At 39.6% G+C, this 17,457-nt stretch overlaps 1 protein-coding gene and 1 long non-coding RNA gene across 2 annotated transcripts in view; one reads left to right on the top strand and one right to left on the bottom strand.

The window, feature by feature from the left end:
* igsf9bb (immunoglobulin superfamily, member 9Bb) overlaps nt 1–17,457 on the bottom strand; it is a 120,022-nt gene that overhangs the window by 60,318 nt on the left and 42,247 nt on the right. The window contains exons 3-4 of the mRNA XM_061056040.1: nt 16,444–16,590; nt 1,125–1,276 (exon numbers count right to left, since the gene is read on the bottom strand). Of these exons, the coding sequence (XP_060912023.1) occupies nt 1,125–1,276; nt 16,444–16,590 (299 nt within the window). The remainder of the gene's footprint in view (nt 1–1,124; nt 1,277–16,443; nt 16,591–17,457) is intronic.
* LOC132988575 (uncharacterized) overlaps nt 1–17,457 on the top strand; it is a 116,235-nt gene that overhangs the window by 90,109 nt on the left and 8,669 nt on the right. The window lies entirely within an intron of this gene.

Genomic DNA, 17,457 nt, shown 5'->3' with positions numbered 1-17,457 from the left:
TTTATTTGAATGTAAGTTTCCCCTGAGCATGAAATTTAAAAAAAATAAAAATGGCAGACCACACTTCATTGTAGAAAGTTAAAGTCCAGGCAGATACAGAAGAAAATAGACAGAAAATGTAAGTCTTAAAAAGCCACAAAATCCAGGAAAACAGTTTATAAATGTTCGACACAGGACTTCTGAAGTCTGTAAAATTATTTCACTGTTCATAGAGTCATTGGTGGTTTTGGGCAGGGGCCAACAGGGGTCAGTGCTCCAGTAACACTGAGTCTGGTCCCCCCTGGCCCCCCCTCAGTAAAAGTGGTCTTGAACAGTTGCATTCAACTGTTCTCCCTAATGTGCCAAAAATATATGCGTTCACATATTTCAATGGGAAGCAACTTGACAGACAATTGGGGCTTTCAAACTAGAAAAAAACTACTGAAAATGTCATGATATTTTCAGGGTGAGCTGCATGTGTAAACGCAAACAGACATTCTTTTACTCTGACTTCACCTGGGTTTTCCAGCCAGCTTCCTACAACAATTTCCGGCATGAAGTCGGAATGAGCTGATGTGAGAATGCAGCAGAAAATATTCAGGAAAATTCATTGGGCGCAAGAGGGAGGGGGCAGTGACGTTTATATCCTTTAAGAAAAAGATAAAGATCCAGCTCTTAATGATAGTGATGGGCCTGATAGTGATGATGAAGATGATGTGTTACATTGTGTTTGGTGTTGAAGATGACATAAGTTAGAGGCCTTTTAAAATATAATTATTTAATGTTTACACAGCCATTGTCTCTATGCCACTAAGAGGACTTTAGAGTCACTAATCTGACACTTTTGTACAACACAGTTTCTCCTACTTCTGTGGCTTTTCATGTCAAATACCCACCCTGAAGAGGTGGGTCTCACTTCTTCCCGCCAAGGTATTATCTCAATCCAGAATTTCCAGACTAAATCATAGTCCACAATAAAGACAATCCTGGTGTCACAGCATCATTCATCCTTATCCCACCTGAGAGCACCAGGACATCTCCTTGATTTTTTTAATGGATGAGGAGGTGGACTTTCTTTACACACATCACTATTATCAGTGTAAACACAAAGCATGTCACTGGTAACATTTACATTGGTACATTACCTTATACTTGGCACTGCTGACCATGAGGCTGCCTTCACGCAGCCAGCTGACCGAGGGTTTGGGGTTTCCGTAGGCTGTGCAGGTCAAAGTGATGCTTCCCCCCTCCTTGGCCTCGACGTACTGAGGTGGTGTATCTGAGAACGTGGGGGGAGCTGAGGAGACAGACGAGGAAAAGAATAAACAAGGACATCTTTAAACTTTCCAAAAGGATTGAGAAGATGTACAACAAGAAAAAAAATGGGTTCAGGAGTTATTTCTGCCCAGCTTGCAAATTGTTAACATGTAAAGATCTGAGTTTCTACAAGTTGGTTAAAAACAACTGCAAAGTTTGGATCTTCCAATATCTTAAAATAACATTTCAATTCGCCTGGGTTAACAACATCACTTTCAAACAGATCAATTTCACCACCATTCACAGGATCTGTTCAGTATATCTTAACTTTGACTTCAGGTTATCTGAGGCTGAAAACTGCAGAGTCTGATGAGCTGGGATCCGGGCCGACTCAAGGCATAGGTGATGTAGTCGGTCACCTAGGGCACCAAGGTCTGAGGGGCGCTCACTCAAATATCACATCAAATGTAAACCTGCGGCCGCAATGACAGCTTCTAGTCTAACCTCTTTCTCTACTCTGCACAATCTCCCCGCTCGCTCTCCCCCTCACTCAAACATTCACTCACTACAAATTGGCAGACACAAATCATAAAGAGAAGACAGGAGAGGTGACAGGGTGACTGGTGCAAACATGCAAGTGAAGTGAATATGTATGTGTGCCGTATGTTGGCTGATGCAAATTTTGGTTGGCCAACAAGTAAGATTCCTGCATTTGGTACATTCCCTTTCCGTCAAGATTCTGCCACTTGTAAATTTGTTGTGCTTGTGTTTTGGTTTTGTAATTTTGTTTAAGAAAATTTAGAAATGTTTTTCAAATGTAAATTTGTCTCAGGCTTTGTAACAGTGTTTCACACTTGGTAATTTTGTTTTGCACTTCCTAGCCACTGGAGTCTTTAACTTTTTAATCATGGAAGATATAGGAGACATTTAGAGAAAGACACAAGTAAATTTAACAGATGCAAAAAAACAAAAAAACACTTGATTGACTTGGTCTTGTAATAGCTAACACATTTAGTTTTAACTTGCAATCTCAAGCTTACTGATCACTCACTGCCACTGAACCCACCCTGCACAGTGAGCATGATTCAATGCTTTCAAAGCACTGGAAATAAGGGCTACAAAGAAATGATCCCATATTACAAGTTTTGCACTTGATGAACATCCATGGTAATGATGGAAATTAAAGAGTGTACTTACATTTTATTGCAGTTTCTATTGCTTCATTTTAATCTCTTTCTTCCTTAATGTTTAAAGAGTCAAGCTCTTCTCAAAAAAGGAAGGCAACTGCTGACAAATCTAATGATGCAACAGAAAGCATTGTATTTTGTATTTCCTTTAATTCTCAAAAAAATGTGCGTACTCTTCTCTTGGAGATCGTGGCATTTATATGATATGACAGGATTTCTTCAACATCCCTGTTTCTCTACATTTCAATGACCGTGGATGTAGAACGATGTTCTTTACTTAGTCTTTGTAATGTCATAACCCCAAAATATAAAAGTTTATGATTGGAGTTTGAGTTTTCCATTTCCTTTAACTGTATTAAAGATGCAGAGAAGTGTTATCAGTAATTTATGGAACTGTGCTGACACAATGCTGTATCCAGGAAATAGAGTAATTTAATTAAAACGAGTGGACATCTCAGTCAGTGTCCATGGTTTTAAGTGTTTCTTTTCTAGAAGGCTCGCTCATCTTTAAAGGTACAGTGTATGTTTCTAACTTGGCAGCAGAGGTATCCTCATTCCCGCTGTGAGGGACCAGCTGAGTGTAAATGATCGCCAGAGACTGGACAATCAAACAGACTACCAAGAGACCGCTCAATAATGCATGTGTGTAAACCTTTACCTGACTCTGCCTTTGCTCTCTGGTTGGTTGCACACGTCTCAGAGGCCACAGCTTTAGATTTGGACCAGAACAGAGAATAAGAGACAGAGGAGGAGAGGCAGAAGAGGAGCCTCTGTCACACAACTGAATATGAAGAAGAGCGAAGGAATGAATCTTGAATGTCCTTCCCCCCGGTGCTGTGAGTCCGCATTACACAAACAGCATTCCATTACATTAAAAGGCAACACTTGTGGTGAATATTTGCAGCTTTAAACTCTTAAGAACAATCACATAAGTCTCTGAAAACATCCTCTGCTCTGACATTTTCTGCTGCAGCAACACAAGAGTTTTTTTATCCTTCTTCCAAGGACTTTTTGAAAATGTTTTGGTTGTCTGATTCTCTCTTTCAAATGACTTCATTCTTATCCAACATTATTGTTAGACATAAATCAAGTTCAATAACGTTAAGGCTGAAAGTGAAAAGAGAAGATTTCATCAGGATTTTCAGTTCAAAGCTCAGACTTTAGTTTTTGTTCCCCTTTATTATCCATGATGAGTCTCATGTTTTATCTGGAAGAGGATTTCTTTAATAGATTTTTCCAAAAGCGCAGACGTTATAGCATTTCCCGTAAACTTTCTTTTCAGTAAATTCACAATGTTCACCACTATATTATTTAAACCTGATCAAAGTGAGTGCAGAGTGAACAGCAGCTCGGCTAGCAGCAGCCCAGCTAGCAGCCCCTGACGGCCCTCTGAAGGGTTTCAGAAAACCCACATTTTCAACATGAAACTACTGTTTTTACCAGTTTCATTACTGGCTCTGTTTGATTTGAACAGGAAGAGACCTCTGCAGGTTGACAGTAATGACCACTTTCTGTATAATATCCTTCCCTAAATATGAGCTGAGCACATAGAAATTAGTTTTTGACAGCTCAGTTCGCGGCCCCTCTTGAAATCCTGTATTTGCTGAGAGCTTGCAAACATATTGTTTGAGTCAAACTGTGTAATTCTTTGTTTTCACAGGTGTTATTGACATGGTCCTTTGACCTAAGAGTGTCCTGGTTAACACCTTTCACTGAACACTGAAGGATGAATTTGAGACTGGATTTGTAAAGTTTGAAGCCTGCCATGATGTTGCTGCATTGCTCTGTGACACAGCTTACAAACTAATTAGAAACATCATTAGAAATGTCCTCTTTTAGGAAGCAGTCTCACTATGATGATGACCCAGTCTGATTTATATAAACTGCAGAAAGCAGTACATTTTAAACATGGCTACCATGGCTTCTATACAGCAACATTTTGATGTGCCAGACATACTGCTTTTTCGTATTTTTTAAAATCCTCTTTAGCTCAGAGCCTGCGAGATTATGAGAGGGGATGATCATAAAGACAATTGGCACATCTTCCTATCAAATCATACTTTCTACTCCACCCCCATTTAACCTGAGCCACCCAACCAACACACACACACACACACACACACACACACACACACACACACACACACACACACACACACACACACACACACACACACGCTGCTATCATTGTCTCTGATTCACGACAGATTTCAATCAGTCATAATTCCTGTTTTGATATTCTCAGTCTAATCACCTTAGGCCTGATGCTGATCTGCTTACATGTTTAATCCTGTAGCCTCTCAATTGCTAACATGTCATTCTATCTGCAGCCATAAGCCCAGCCATAGTGCTAATTCTTCCCCACAAGCATTACTGCACCACAGAGATGACGACAATGAAACACCACATGAAACTTCTTAGAGAAATGTAGCCTTAATGATTCATTTAGCATTTAAAGTGAGAAAAAAGGCAATTATGCTGAATTTTTCAGACTGCAATCCAATGCCAGTCTCAATAGGAATGTGAAACGTGGGTCACTCAAACACTAAAGGGAGAGAAAAGTTTACCACATCAATAAAACAAACCTTGAAATAAAAAACCCAGGAAAACGTTTTTCTTTCCCTTTTGAATGATTTGATGGTCTTCAGGTAGATGAAGTGGCAGTAGATGAGTATTAATACTATTTTTTGATCATAAACATATATTCTATGATACAGATTTTTTTTTTCTCTCTCTCTGGTTAATCAATTAAATGCAAAATGTGGAAACATTGCACTGCACAGATGTGATCACATTAAAGTTAAGCTAAGTGATCACATTAAATTCCTACCCTCGAAAATACACTACTGTGATTGGCTGAATAGGAAGGAGACATCTGAAAGGCTACAGACAATACCCTGCTGAAAGAAATGCTTTCATGAATCGAACCACAGCAGGGGAGTCTCAAAAATCCAATACACACAAATGCAGTGAGGTTCACAAATGACAAACAGTTTGTAAATGCAGACTGAACAGTTTGTATAGAAATGTAACAAGATACAAATGTGTTTTTGATGAAAATTGAAAATACTTATAGATATAATATAGATGTATATCTATATTTTTGGATTTCTACTACATATACTGTATTTAAAACAGATTTTTTTTTTACATTTATATACAATCATAAATATTTGTGTGTGCATTAAAAAATATAGTCATTCATATATAAATCACAAAAAACATTTGTGAATCCTTCTGTGTGTGCATTCATGAATATTGAGAATCATCAAACTCCATATTGCTGCAACACCTGTTGGTTTGCCGTTTGCCTGGCAAACTGAGGGGCGTCCAAAACGGCCATGTGGGGGTGCATTAAAACCGCCTACCTTCTCTGGTCCAAACAAATCCAGAGTATTCAAGAGCAGAATCTAAAGTTAGAAGGAGGACATACTGGCTGCTCTATGGTTGACAGAGAAGCCAGCACTTCAGCATGTTTCCTTAATGTCTGATCATATAGTAAGCTCACTTTATCATTTCAGTCAGTAGATATCTTACATGTTAGACCTTTAACTACAAACTCCACCACAAAGACATATTTAAAACCATTTTCAAAACCACTTCGAGTGTTTCTGTATGAAACAAAAACCATCTTCACTCTATGAAAATATGTCTGCAGAGCCTTGAAAAGTGCTCACCTTTACTGTTTGCCAAAGCAACATCATTGTCATGTGAACTGCAGCTGTGAGCCAGTACTATTTTTACACCTCTCCTCAGTGATGCGTTCAAGGACACTTTGGCTCCCAGCAATTGATAGCCAGCTTTCAAAAAACATTGCATTAAGATACTACATTAAGAGATAAACTAAAGAAATGTAATATTAATATTGTGAGTTTTGCCTTGAGTCAACTGTACACCCAACAAATCGAAAGGTCACTATTAACAGAAACATGTTGTGGTGGAGAACTTTTACAAGCATTCTGAAGTAGATTTGTTCGAAGTAATGCAATCGTTCTGTGTTTGTAGTCAGACACAAGACCGCAGAGGATGAGATGCATTTCATAAATCTCCAGCGGCAGTGATAACCAGCACAGGGTCAAAATATCATTGACTTATTCTGAGCAGTGAGCAAATGTGACAAGCCATTAAACCTTCGGGCTAACTGCTCCACTGGAGGCTGTAGCATAAAAGAATCAATTACAGCACAACATTCTGACTTAATTCAGTGTCTATATAAGTACTAGAACATACATCGCACTGTAAACCATCGACAGATGATTTTCATGGATTCACAACATTTGAAGTGCAATAATAAATGCAAGGAGGGATCATCACAAAAGGATTTTGCAGCTTTTAAGGTTACTTAACCTGTGGAAATGAGACAAAAAAGAAACCATCAAACTCTCCACAAGGGAGCAATGAAACTGAACTACTGAGCACACAGTATCTCAGTGCTTCAGTACTGCTGTAAAATTCAGACATATATTTATGCTTAGATGTGAAACCCGATCATTATCAGTAAAAAAAATAAATAATGTGCAATGTCCTACGTATGGCAGACAGGTTGTGAAAGAGATGGGCAGTTCATGGTGTTATCTGCAACCTCAATCCATTCCTCGTGAATTCATCCCTCCACCCTTCACAGCATGTGGGAAGTTGGGTTAGGTAGCTAAAGCCCAACAGTAGGACTATAGCTGCCTACATGAGTGACTACATAAAGTTATAAATACAACATTCACCATGATGTGTTTGCCAAACATAACCTAAAGAGACCATTTTACTTCACTGGTATGAAAAGGAAGAATTCATGTCAATCTGTATGCAACCCTGAATGAAGCTCGTAGCAAAGTGACGGTATTTGAAACAAAGTGATATTTGTTGGATTACAAAAAAGACATTGAACCTAACTTTTTGCAACACATCATGTGACTGTCTCTCTCAGGAAACACTGAACATCAATGAAGTTAAACGCACAGTATGTAAAATCCACCGCCAGGGGGCTCTCAATCAAAACAATAACAAAGGATGATGTCGAGGCTGATGTGGAATCATGGGAGTGGTTCTCTCTGCTACCCCCCTGACAACCCAACCCACACAGCAGCACATATAGCAACAGTAAGGTAGCTTTCAGTAGCAGCTCCCGCTTACTTATGCAGCCGTCTTTGACGTAACCGGTGTTTCCTTGGCAACAATAACCATTTTGTGTCTGTCATGGCGGCTGCAGTGACAAGACACATGCCGTTACAACTATAAAATTAAGGATCTCTCTGGCTTTGATTGCTGTTTGAAATATTTGAAGTAATGTAGTATATAAAATACAACACTACATGTTATACCTTTAATACATACACACACAGCAGATTGCAATGAAATTCAAAGAAGTTGTCTGAGTTAGGGGGATGTTTTGACAGACTTGTGGGTCTTGTAGTCCTAAACTGCAGACTACTTCTTCTAAATGACCTTGGCTTCCTGCAAAAAGAGCTGTGGGCAAACATTACTTTCAGATTTATGTTTAAAGACTCAGTAAGTCAGTCTAAGATGCTTTTGTTGCAGTAGAGCCTAAGGCCTAATGAATAACATATCTGGTGTGAAAGACGGGAAAGTGACTTTGTGAGGGCTCTTTATTCTACAGGCGTGTTATTGTTATTGCTCAGTAATCTGTTTATCTGATTTGTGTCTGTTGATGCACAGTGTTAGACGGGCAGATGGTGAAAGAGATGTTGGTATTCCCTCTGGCCATGTTTTGATAGTGTTGTGAATACTCATGCTGAGCTGAGCTGTGACCAAACACCACCCAAGCCCCCGTCTGCCTGCATGGTGGGAGTGTTTTTCCACAGCACAGCACGCTCACCGCAGTCTGCACCACATCAGCCGAGCTAATATGAAACAAGAGCAGGTGAGGCTGGGGACCATGCATCTACAGTAACACTGTTACACAAAAAAACATAATGTTACAATCTGTTTTGAAACTCTGCAATTGAAATGGTCATTTTGGACACCCCTCGGTTTGCCAGTCAAACGGCAAATCAACAGGTGTTGCAGTGATGGAAGCGGGCAAGTAAACTGTTTCAGATAGAAGTGATTGTACCCGACATAAAAAGCCTCTGCATGTTTCTAATAAGCTCCACGAGCAGAAACGTGCTCAAACTAGGATCAATATTGGAGATGCTTTTGAAAAATGGAGAGAGGTTAGAACGCTGAAAGAATTCAAGACCGATGCAGAGCTGGCTAAACACTGAAGCTTTACTGTCCACGACATGGCAACCTGCGGCACAACGACTCTAAGGAGGAGGGGGCTGGGGGACACAACTCAGACAATTTTGAACTGCAGTACCCATTTTAAACACTAGGTGTCAGAGTAACATAATGCTCCTTTAAAACTTTCATATACCAGGTGAAACAAAAATCTAACATGTTCTTTAATGAAGATATGCTTCATAAACACATGAAACATATTTTTACAAAACTTTTTTACAAAAAAATATTAGTTCATAACTCTTCAAAAGTTGGAAAAATCATTTATTTGAAGGTCTTTGCTCTTTTTTACAGTGTAAAGGTGTTTAGATTGTTTCATCCCCAATAAAAATACAGTATAGTTGTATCTTTGCTTATTATGGACTATCTTTAAACGCCTCATTTCCTAAAAATCTGAACAACCTAAAGATATGTAAGCTTTGGGAGTTATACTCTATTCATTATTTATTTCAACATGATTTTTTAAAATGATTTCCTGCTGCAAGTTTGCAGCCGCTTGCTCATTATCAATTTGTTTACTATCACACATAAGGCAATGTAATTAAGTCCTTAAATAATCTTTCATTTAAAATTAATTTTACACAGGATGATACAAGAAACAATGTCCCGCTTTCATAGGATTCAGATGGTAAGAAGAAACTTCTTATATTAATATAAATATGTGTTTTATCTCTTTACATGTAAGAGGTGGATAGGTTCATCCATGCAGCATTTTGTGTTGGTGATTTGAAGTCTGCATTCAGAGCTATGAGTGTTAATCCGACAGGGGGACAGGCAGTGGCCAGTGGTCATGTCTAAATCTGTTTTAGACCATGACAAGGAGAGGACACAGTGACTTCTCTATCCCCTTTCTCAACCTGTGCTCACAGAGACTCTGAGGTAGAGAAAGATGGAGAAAAGGTTGAGGTGTAGAGAGGGTGGCGGGAGGAGGAATAGAGAGAGGGGCTTTTGTACAGCATGCAGCACTGCAGAGTTCTGCTGCAGAAAACAGGGATGGAAAGCAGGAGGCTGTGCTGGAGCTATTTTTGGGGGGAGCAGTAGCAGACTAACCCTGGGAGATATGAACCTTGCTTCCTTGGCATCACCTCGTGCTGGATCTGGGCCTGCACTGCGTGAGGAAAACAACATGAGTCTAAATCCCCTTAAAAGGGAAAGAAAGGAGACAGTAATGTCCCGAAAGAGGCGAGAAACTGCAGACAGTCCACATCCTCTTTCTATTATTCGTATTTACCAATAACTTTGATTATCCGCTGAAACTTCAATACAAAGAAATTAAAAGGAGAGCGTGAGTTAACCATTTGAAAAGAGGCCGTCTGTTTATTACACAATCCTGTTCACACTGATCTAAAATTAATAAATGTTTTATGTATCAGCCTGTTTAATCTAAAACTTAAACAGCAACTTGCACATTTTGTATCATCACATAGTGTGTTGATGATGTTCTTATCCAAAGTTATGTGCAGTATAAAATACAGTGAAAACCTGCAGACAGCAGCTCACCGTAGTCAAATTTTAATTAGCATAGTCTTGTTTAAAATGAACAATTTGTAACTTTTCTATCTTATAATAGTAGTTACAAAGTTGATCTAATAGTAAAACCTCTTTCAACATGCAGAATAGCGTCCCTCCCATGTCCACAGATCGCCTGCTCATAGGACAATGCAAGTTTGGCAGCGTGCCGCGGTTCTTTTGAAAGAAGTGCATACAGCAGCTTTACAGTTTTGTTCTACTGTACTGTTATCGTTGTCATCGTTGTCTCATGTTTAGCAGCTTTACCAGTTGCAGAAATTCATCTAACCAAAGTCATGTCTCAGGCTTGCACACAAATAAATAAATAAATCCATCTTAGGCCAAAAGTTGTCACTACAACGTGCTGCAGTCGATAGCAATATCAGGTAATATGACTTTACCTCGTCAGTCAACACCAAATGTACTGCTTGTCAACAAATGCACGTTGTCTATGAGGGGGAGTGGGGGGGGAGGCATAACAGCACTCTGTTTAACAACAGTGCAGTTGCACTCAGATACCTTTGGTGGGTGCCAAAGCCCACCAAGCAGAATTCCTACATATTGTTGCTTTAAACTGAAAAAGCATACTGGCTGAAGCATGACATAGACAACTTTTGTAACTTGTGGGTTGTACATATTTTGTGATATAAAGCATTTGAAGTGATTCAACTAAAAACATCAGGATGAGAAAGAGATCTACTGTTAAGGCACTGAATGTCAATGCATATGAAACAATCATACCTTTGCACTTTGCTCATTTATATTAAGAAAAACTGCAAAAATTCAAAAATTTTACAAAGTGCTAATAAAATCGTTGCTCTGTTTCGACATTCAGAATTGTTTGGGAACATTTTATGTGCCTTTAAAAACAGAAGTCTGAAATTTCTTATCATAGACATTCAAGGTTATTTTCATCTATGTTGTGAATTATTATGGTTTATTATGAAACATCACATTTCAGCTTAGGTTGTACATATTATAAAGATATGAAGCATTTGAAAATATTTTCAAATATAAAGACATAACATCACAATCTACAGAAATACTAATATAGTATGCACCCAAACTCATCTTTGTTGGTCCCTATTGGTCTACTTCCTGGTGTGCAGTAACTGCTCTGGTAGCTCTTATAATTAAGGCACATGGCTTGCACCATAATTACATAATTCTAACAAACACTCCCTCCTCCTGCTCATCCTGTTCTCTGCTCTGACTCTACTGGGAACCAGTTTGAGGGCGATGTAAGTTCACAGGAATGAAGTATAGGTGTCAATTTTTATGGGAAAAGCTTCAGAGCGATATATCACTCTCACCCACAATCTATATGCATCTCACCCCAATCTATATGCATCACTTACTTCTTCAATGGTGACAAGCCTGAGTGCTAAAGTGCTGCGAGTAATCACTGACGACCGCTGATGTCTGACAACGATAGGGAGAGAGGTGGATTGCAAATGGGGGTCTATTTATAGCATCACTGCTGGAGCTTCATGCAGCACGGGCATGTAGCAGAACCGGTACCTTAAAGAGTCTGTCACTGCAGAGACTAAAAATATCAAGCCACACTTTATGTGAGGAGCTGGAAGACCTCCTGAAGGACTAAACACACTGTGAATATGAGGTGACGAGAGGGATCATGCATGATGGGAGTCACAGGTAGCACAGCAGTACCTCTGAATGATGTACTCCAGCAGTGATGGTAGCACTAACAGGTTCACTGTGGTTGACTAATATCAGTTACCTGCCAGCATTGTTTTATTTAGCAGATTATCCCAGGTGCTGATGTGATACTGTCCTCTCAGGCTCCACATGAAACCCTGATAAAATGTTAGACCAGATGTATATATACATATAATAGTAAAACTGTATTTTACAGTTGCTTTGTGTTCTCACCTCTTAATAGAGCTTTTGAGGGTGAAATATTCATTATCTCAGAACTTGGCTCATTTGCATCAAGGTGTTTAGTCAACCACAAAGGAGCCGGGCACATTTTGGATTAAAGTTAAAGATTAATGTAAAAACTTGATGAACTTCCATTCATCATTAATCATAGGTGTTGATTTGTTACCTGGACATTCATTTAACTTCTGGTAAATTTGTTTTCTGTTGCAGTCCAAACCAACTCAAATTAGATGACCTTCTTTCACTCCTGAATCCCTCCCTGAGACTGCACACTGTTGTTCTCCCTTTATTTAACTAACACATCAGTGTCATGGTGGCCATGGAAGGGGAGAGAAGAAACCTGTCCCGTTTCTACTCAGGCTCTCATTGGCTAAAGTAGCCTATAGGAACATTGCATCTAATATCCTAATTGGTCAAATGAGATGTCAATCGAAAGGTCAGAGTACTTTAATTAGCACAGAGAATGCAGTTGAAAATTGGGAATGGTGGCATGGGGCATTTTTGTTGGAATATTATGACCAGAAGAGTACAGTAGACCTTCAGAGAGACTTGCTTATTCAATGATGGTCTGCAGTGGTTGTGGCTGCTGTGTTTGTAGGATCTTAAAAAGGTTTACAGAATCAGAATCACAAGAATCTTAGCTTTCTGATGATGTATGGCGCAAGTGACACTTGTACACAGCAGTTGTGTAACACTGACTGCGAAACTAAGAAAGACAGCTTATTTCTTCAGCACATTTGAAATTAAAAACTCAAGCTTTGGGGATTCCACCATGACATCTGAAGCCACAGGTAATGTGATTCTGTACTTGCATTACATTTTGAAACGGTTGGTCTTAAGACATGACAGGTTTTATGAGAATGCAGTCCATTGTACTTTAGCACAGTGCAAACACACTTCTTCTGCAAGACAGGACAACATGCTTTATCCGTTCTTCCTGCCACCACCTCCCTCCTGCATGTCTCTCCATTAGAGGACCTGCATTTCACTGAGCATTAAACTGAACATCCCTCCTTAACTTCAGCAACCTCACCGTGCCTGACAGCTGCTACGCTACCTTCTGCCCTCCACGTGAACTTTGAGAGAAGCTTAAAAAGTTTACTACAAAGGAGATTTCTCTGAAAGCTTTTTGGCTTGTATTACTTTTATCCGTAATGAGAAGGATTTGTTGCTCGCTGTTTGAAAACAAACAGTTGGCCCCTCCTTCTCAGCTTATCGAGTGAAAGAGAGCCAGACAGTGAATGAAAAGAGCGAGCGTTGTGAGCAAGACAAATGTGAGAAATAAAACCAGATTTTCTTATTTTCATTAACAAAACACACACACTTCCTTACAACCCTGCAGTAAGGTTTATTAAATGAAACCACTGACACAATTAAAGCCACTCACATACTGCTCAGGCTGTGTCTTGTATATCAGTTCCTCATATATGGTTAACAGACGTTCTGGCTGTTACCGAGGGTCTCCCAATACCCAAAGGTTGACACCCACAAATGCCCAAAAAACAGCCAATAAAGAATATACAAGTAGGGGACGGCGTCTCCTGCAGATAAAAAAAAACAACTAAAAATCAGTTGTGTCACAAATTAAGATTAAGAGGGATTATTTTTTAAAGGTCCAATCTGTAGAGAATAAATTAAATAAAAACATGACCTTACTATATGATCAGACATTAAGGACACATGCTGTGTTGAAGTGATGCTCTCTGTCAACAACGTAGCAGCCAGTATGTCTTCCTTCTAAGTTTTCGTTTCCGGTGCGGAATAGTTTGTGTTTGTTTTGACCAGAGAAGAAGCTGGCACCCTCACAGGCTCGTTTTGCCCGTCGCCCCTCGCTTTGCCATGTAAACGGCAAACCAACAGGTCTTGCAGCGATGGAAACATTAAAGCTAATCGGTTCAGAAATAACTGATTCTAACCGACCTAAAAAAGCCTTTTCTACTAAGCTCCATGAGCAGAAACGTGGTAACACCTAGGATACATATTGGAGATGAAGAGATAAAGGAGATGGAGTGAATCTTCAGTGTCCGTGACATGACAACCTGCGTTCACATCGGCTCTAGGGAGGAGAGGGGGCGGGGGGAGACAGCTCTCACCAATGTTTTGAATGTGGACTGCAGTACCCATTTTAAACACTAGGTGTCAGAGTTACATATTGCTCCTTTAAGGGTCTGTGTCAGGTTTATAATAAAAACTAATTTTACTGCATGAAAAACCAGATTATCGACCCTGTAAATGCCAGGGAATTTCCATGATTCCCAGCAGTTAATGGCAGATTAGAATGAAGTTTGCCTGTACCGATAATTGTTGCGAAGGTACCGGGGGGCATAGGAGGGTTTCTCACCACGAACGGCTGTAATGAGCATTTAAATTTTACTGGTGTCTATTTCATTTGCATGTCAAGTCGTTGAAATGAAGGGGTATGAAGTATAGGTTTCTTTCTACTTTAAGTTTAAAAATTCATAGCAACAAAACAGCATTCATGCAAATATTTATTGCAACAACCAGAGATTTAGCTACAGCTTCAGGCTGAAAGAAATCTGAGTTCAGTGTGCAGTGTTCACAACACAAGCCATGTTAAAGGTTACTATCTCTAAACTAGTGTTGTTGGTTTACTGTAAGTTTGTTCACATACTGACCTCACACACCCACGCTGGCTGATTCCTACAACTTCACTGACATCCAGCTTTGTCGTTTCCTCTTTATGGAAAATCTGAAACTCTGTAAACTCATCCACAGATCTGATACAGAATGTATTTAATTTCCTGGCTATTTCCTCACTTAAACACATTTCCTATTAAACAGAATCCAGAGGGAGGAAGCTGTGATTACAGGAGGATGTACAGTACATCTCATTTGTGAAGCCTTGTAGTGGGATCCTGTTTCATTAATGGACTGATACTGTCAACCTGCAGCTTGTTGGGGTTTTTTTTATATGTGATGCCCAAAAGTTATTTGGAAAAATATACTGTATACATACAGTATGTACAGATTAATTTTTTTTTAATTGATTGATTGATATACTCAGAACTAAGAACTAAGCATCCTGTAATCCCGTAAGAAATGAATAAAGCATTTTGCACTTAATGCTGTTTCTTTGAACTCCTCGAGCAGAGCTGCTGCTTGTCTCATAACTTCCAGACATTTGATGGCAGAACCCTCCATGTGGTTCTAAGTCTAAAAACTACAAAGGTCTTAAGTGTGATGGTGACCTGATTTTTTAAATGTGAAAAAAGTCAGTCTGAAATATTGTATTCCCAATGTACAAGCTTAAAGCAGCAGATTAATTGGACATCATGTTGTTAATCTTCTGCTGTGTGATAGGCTGTTTGAGATATCACATTAAAAAATCTTGCTTTATCGCTGCTTTGGAATAAACGTTGTCTACAATAAAAACATATAAACTCTCTGACACTGCTTTGACCAATGTTGACTATGAGAGTAGAACTTCATCAGTCACTGATTTGTTATCGAGACTCGACAGAACATCAGAGGAGCAACAGACATGAAGACAGAGAGAGAGAGAGAAGAGAGAGGGAGAGAGAGCGGGAGGGAGGGAGAGAGAGGAGGCAGAGGTGGAAGTGTGAGGCCCTGAAACACTACTGGGAGAGAGACCAAGTCAAACTGATGAAACAGACCTAATGGGCCATGACCACAGCACCGCATTTGGTGAGTCTGTTACCACAGCAACAAGCATCATCATTTGCTGTCTGATTAAGTGTCTCAGTGATCGGTTGAGCTACCAAGTGAAGGCAGAGATATTTCTGTTGGTAGTCCCCTAAGTGTGGGTTACTTATTTTACACTCAGGTGTGTGTTCTCCAGAGAAGCTGCAGGTGATGGAGTATGAAGGTGCTGCAGTGTGCTGCTCAGAGAGATCTTTGGCCATCTTTTATTTGTCAACGTAGACTGTATAATTATTGTTTTGTAACGTAAAATTGCTCATTTAATATGTATTACCTTTACTTCTGCGTATAGTGTCGGTGACGATCCTACAGATGTCCTTCTGCCATGATACAGATAAACTGACGAAGCCTCTTGATAAGAACGGGGCATTACGCTAGGTGTCGTTAGGTGTTGTAGTTTTTGTTCTGTGCAGGTTGGAGCCAAAAATGGTGTACCGGCCCCTTTCTGGAGAGAACTTGTGACACTTTAAAGCGTGTTTAATAGTGAAACCAGTTAATCACTGCATCCCTCCAGATATTAATGGTAATTGCGTTTGGTCAAGTCATGACATGCATGATGGCGTACCATTTGAATAGAAATAACAATAAACATCTATATTGCAGAGTATAATGACAAAGGCTTGTTGTAGTGTTTGGAAATCTAAATGTTGTGATGGTGTACAGTATGAATAAATGCATTTCTGTTGGTACCCACCGTTGACGGTTAGATGCACCCAGCTGCCATTGTGGAAGGTGTCATACTGCTGCTCCAGCATCAGCACCTTACACTCGTACCAGCCCTGGTCGTCTGAGCGCACGTTGTCTATCCGCAGGGAGGACTTGCCGTGCAGACTGGCCCGGCCTGAAGGACGGGAGAGAGAGAGAAAGAGAGAGATGATGTGTCAGCAGAAAGAATCACAGAGAGGTGAAGAGGACGGGTGGGTGAATTTAATAGAGGAGGAGGGGAGTGGAATGAGTAAGAGAGGAATGAATTAAGAGAAAAGAATCGACAGGTGAATATTAAAGAGAAAATCAACCTTTGAAGAGTTCAGGTATAAATATTCAGAGAGTACACTGCAGTGTGACAGAAGAGGTGACTCAGGGCAACATCACACTGCATAAGACATGTCTGTATTCCAACTATTGATCTAAGTGATGCAGTTTTTTTTCCTCTCATTTTAAACAGTTTGTAGCGGGCCTCTGATCCACAAAATATGAAGAGCGTTAAAATGTCACAAAACTGCATGCAGCAGCACTGACTTTATCTCTTTAAAACATCACTACAGTAACTCTGATAAATCATCATAAGGAAGTGATGAATGATTAATACCAATATGTTTATGTTTATAATGAATGTTATGATATGAGGATATTTAATGCTGTCTAACTAATGCCATCTAACTGATTTTTAAATGGAACAAAATGCTTCCATATTGTTTTGTTAAGGTACCAAAACTACTTAACAGGGTTTACATCGTTAAAGGAACAATATGTTACTCTGACACCTAGTGTTTGAAATGGGTACTGCAGTCCAGATTCAAAACACTGGTGAGAGCTGTCTCCCCCCTCCATAGAGTAGATGCACATGCAGGTCTCCATGTCACAGACACTGAAGCTTCAGTGTTTAGCCAGCTCTGCATCCGTCTTGAAACCTTACAGCAGTAAAGTAACAAGGATCGAAAACAAAAGTATATCTCTATAGATTGATGATTACAGGAAAAAAAAATAC

This window comes from Labrus mixtus, chromosome 14 (assembly GCF_963584025.1).
Source record: "Labrus mixtus chromosome 14, fLabMix1.1, whole genome shotgun sequence".
In the NCBI taxonomy this organism is placed as follows: domain Eukaryota; kingdom Metazoa; phylum Chordata; class Actinopteri; order Labriformes; family Labridae; genus Labrus; species Labrus mixtus.
This window is presented reverse-complemented; position numbering and strand designations above follow the sequence as displayed.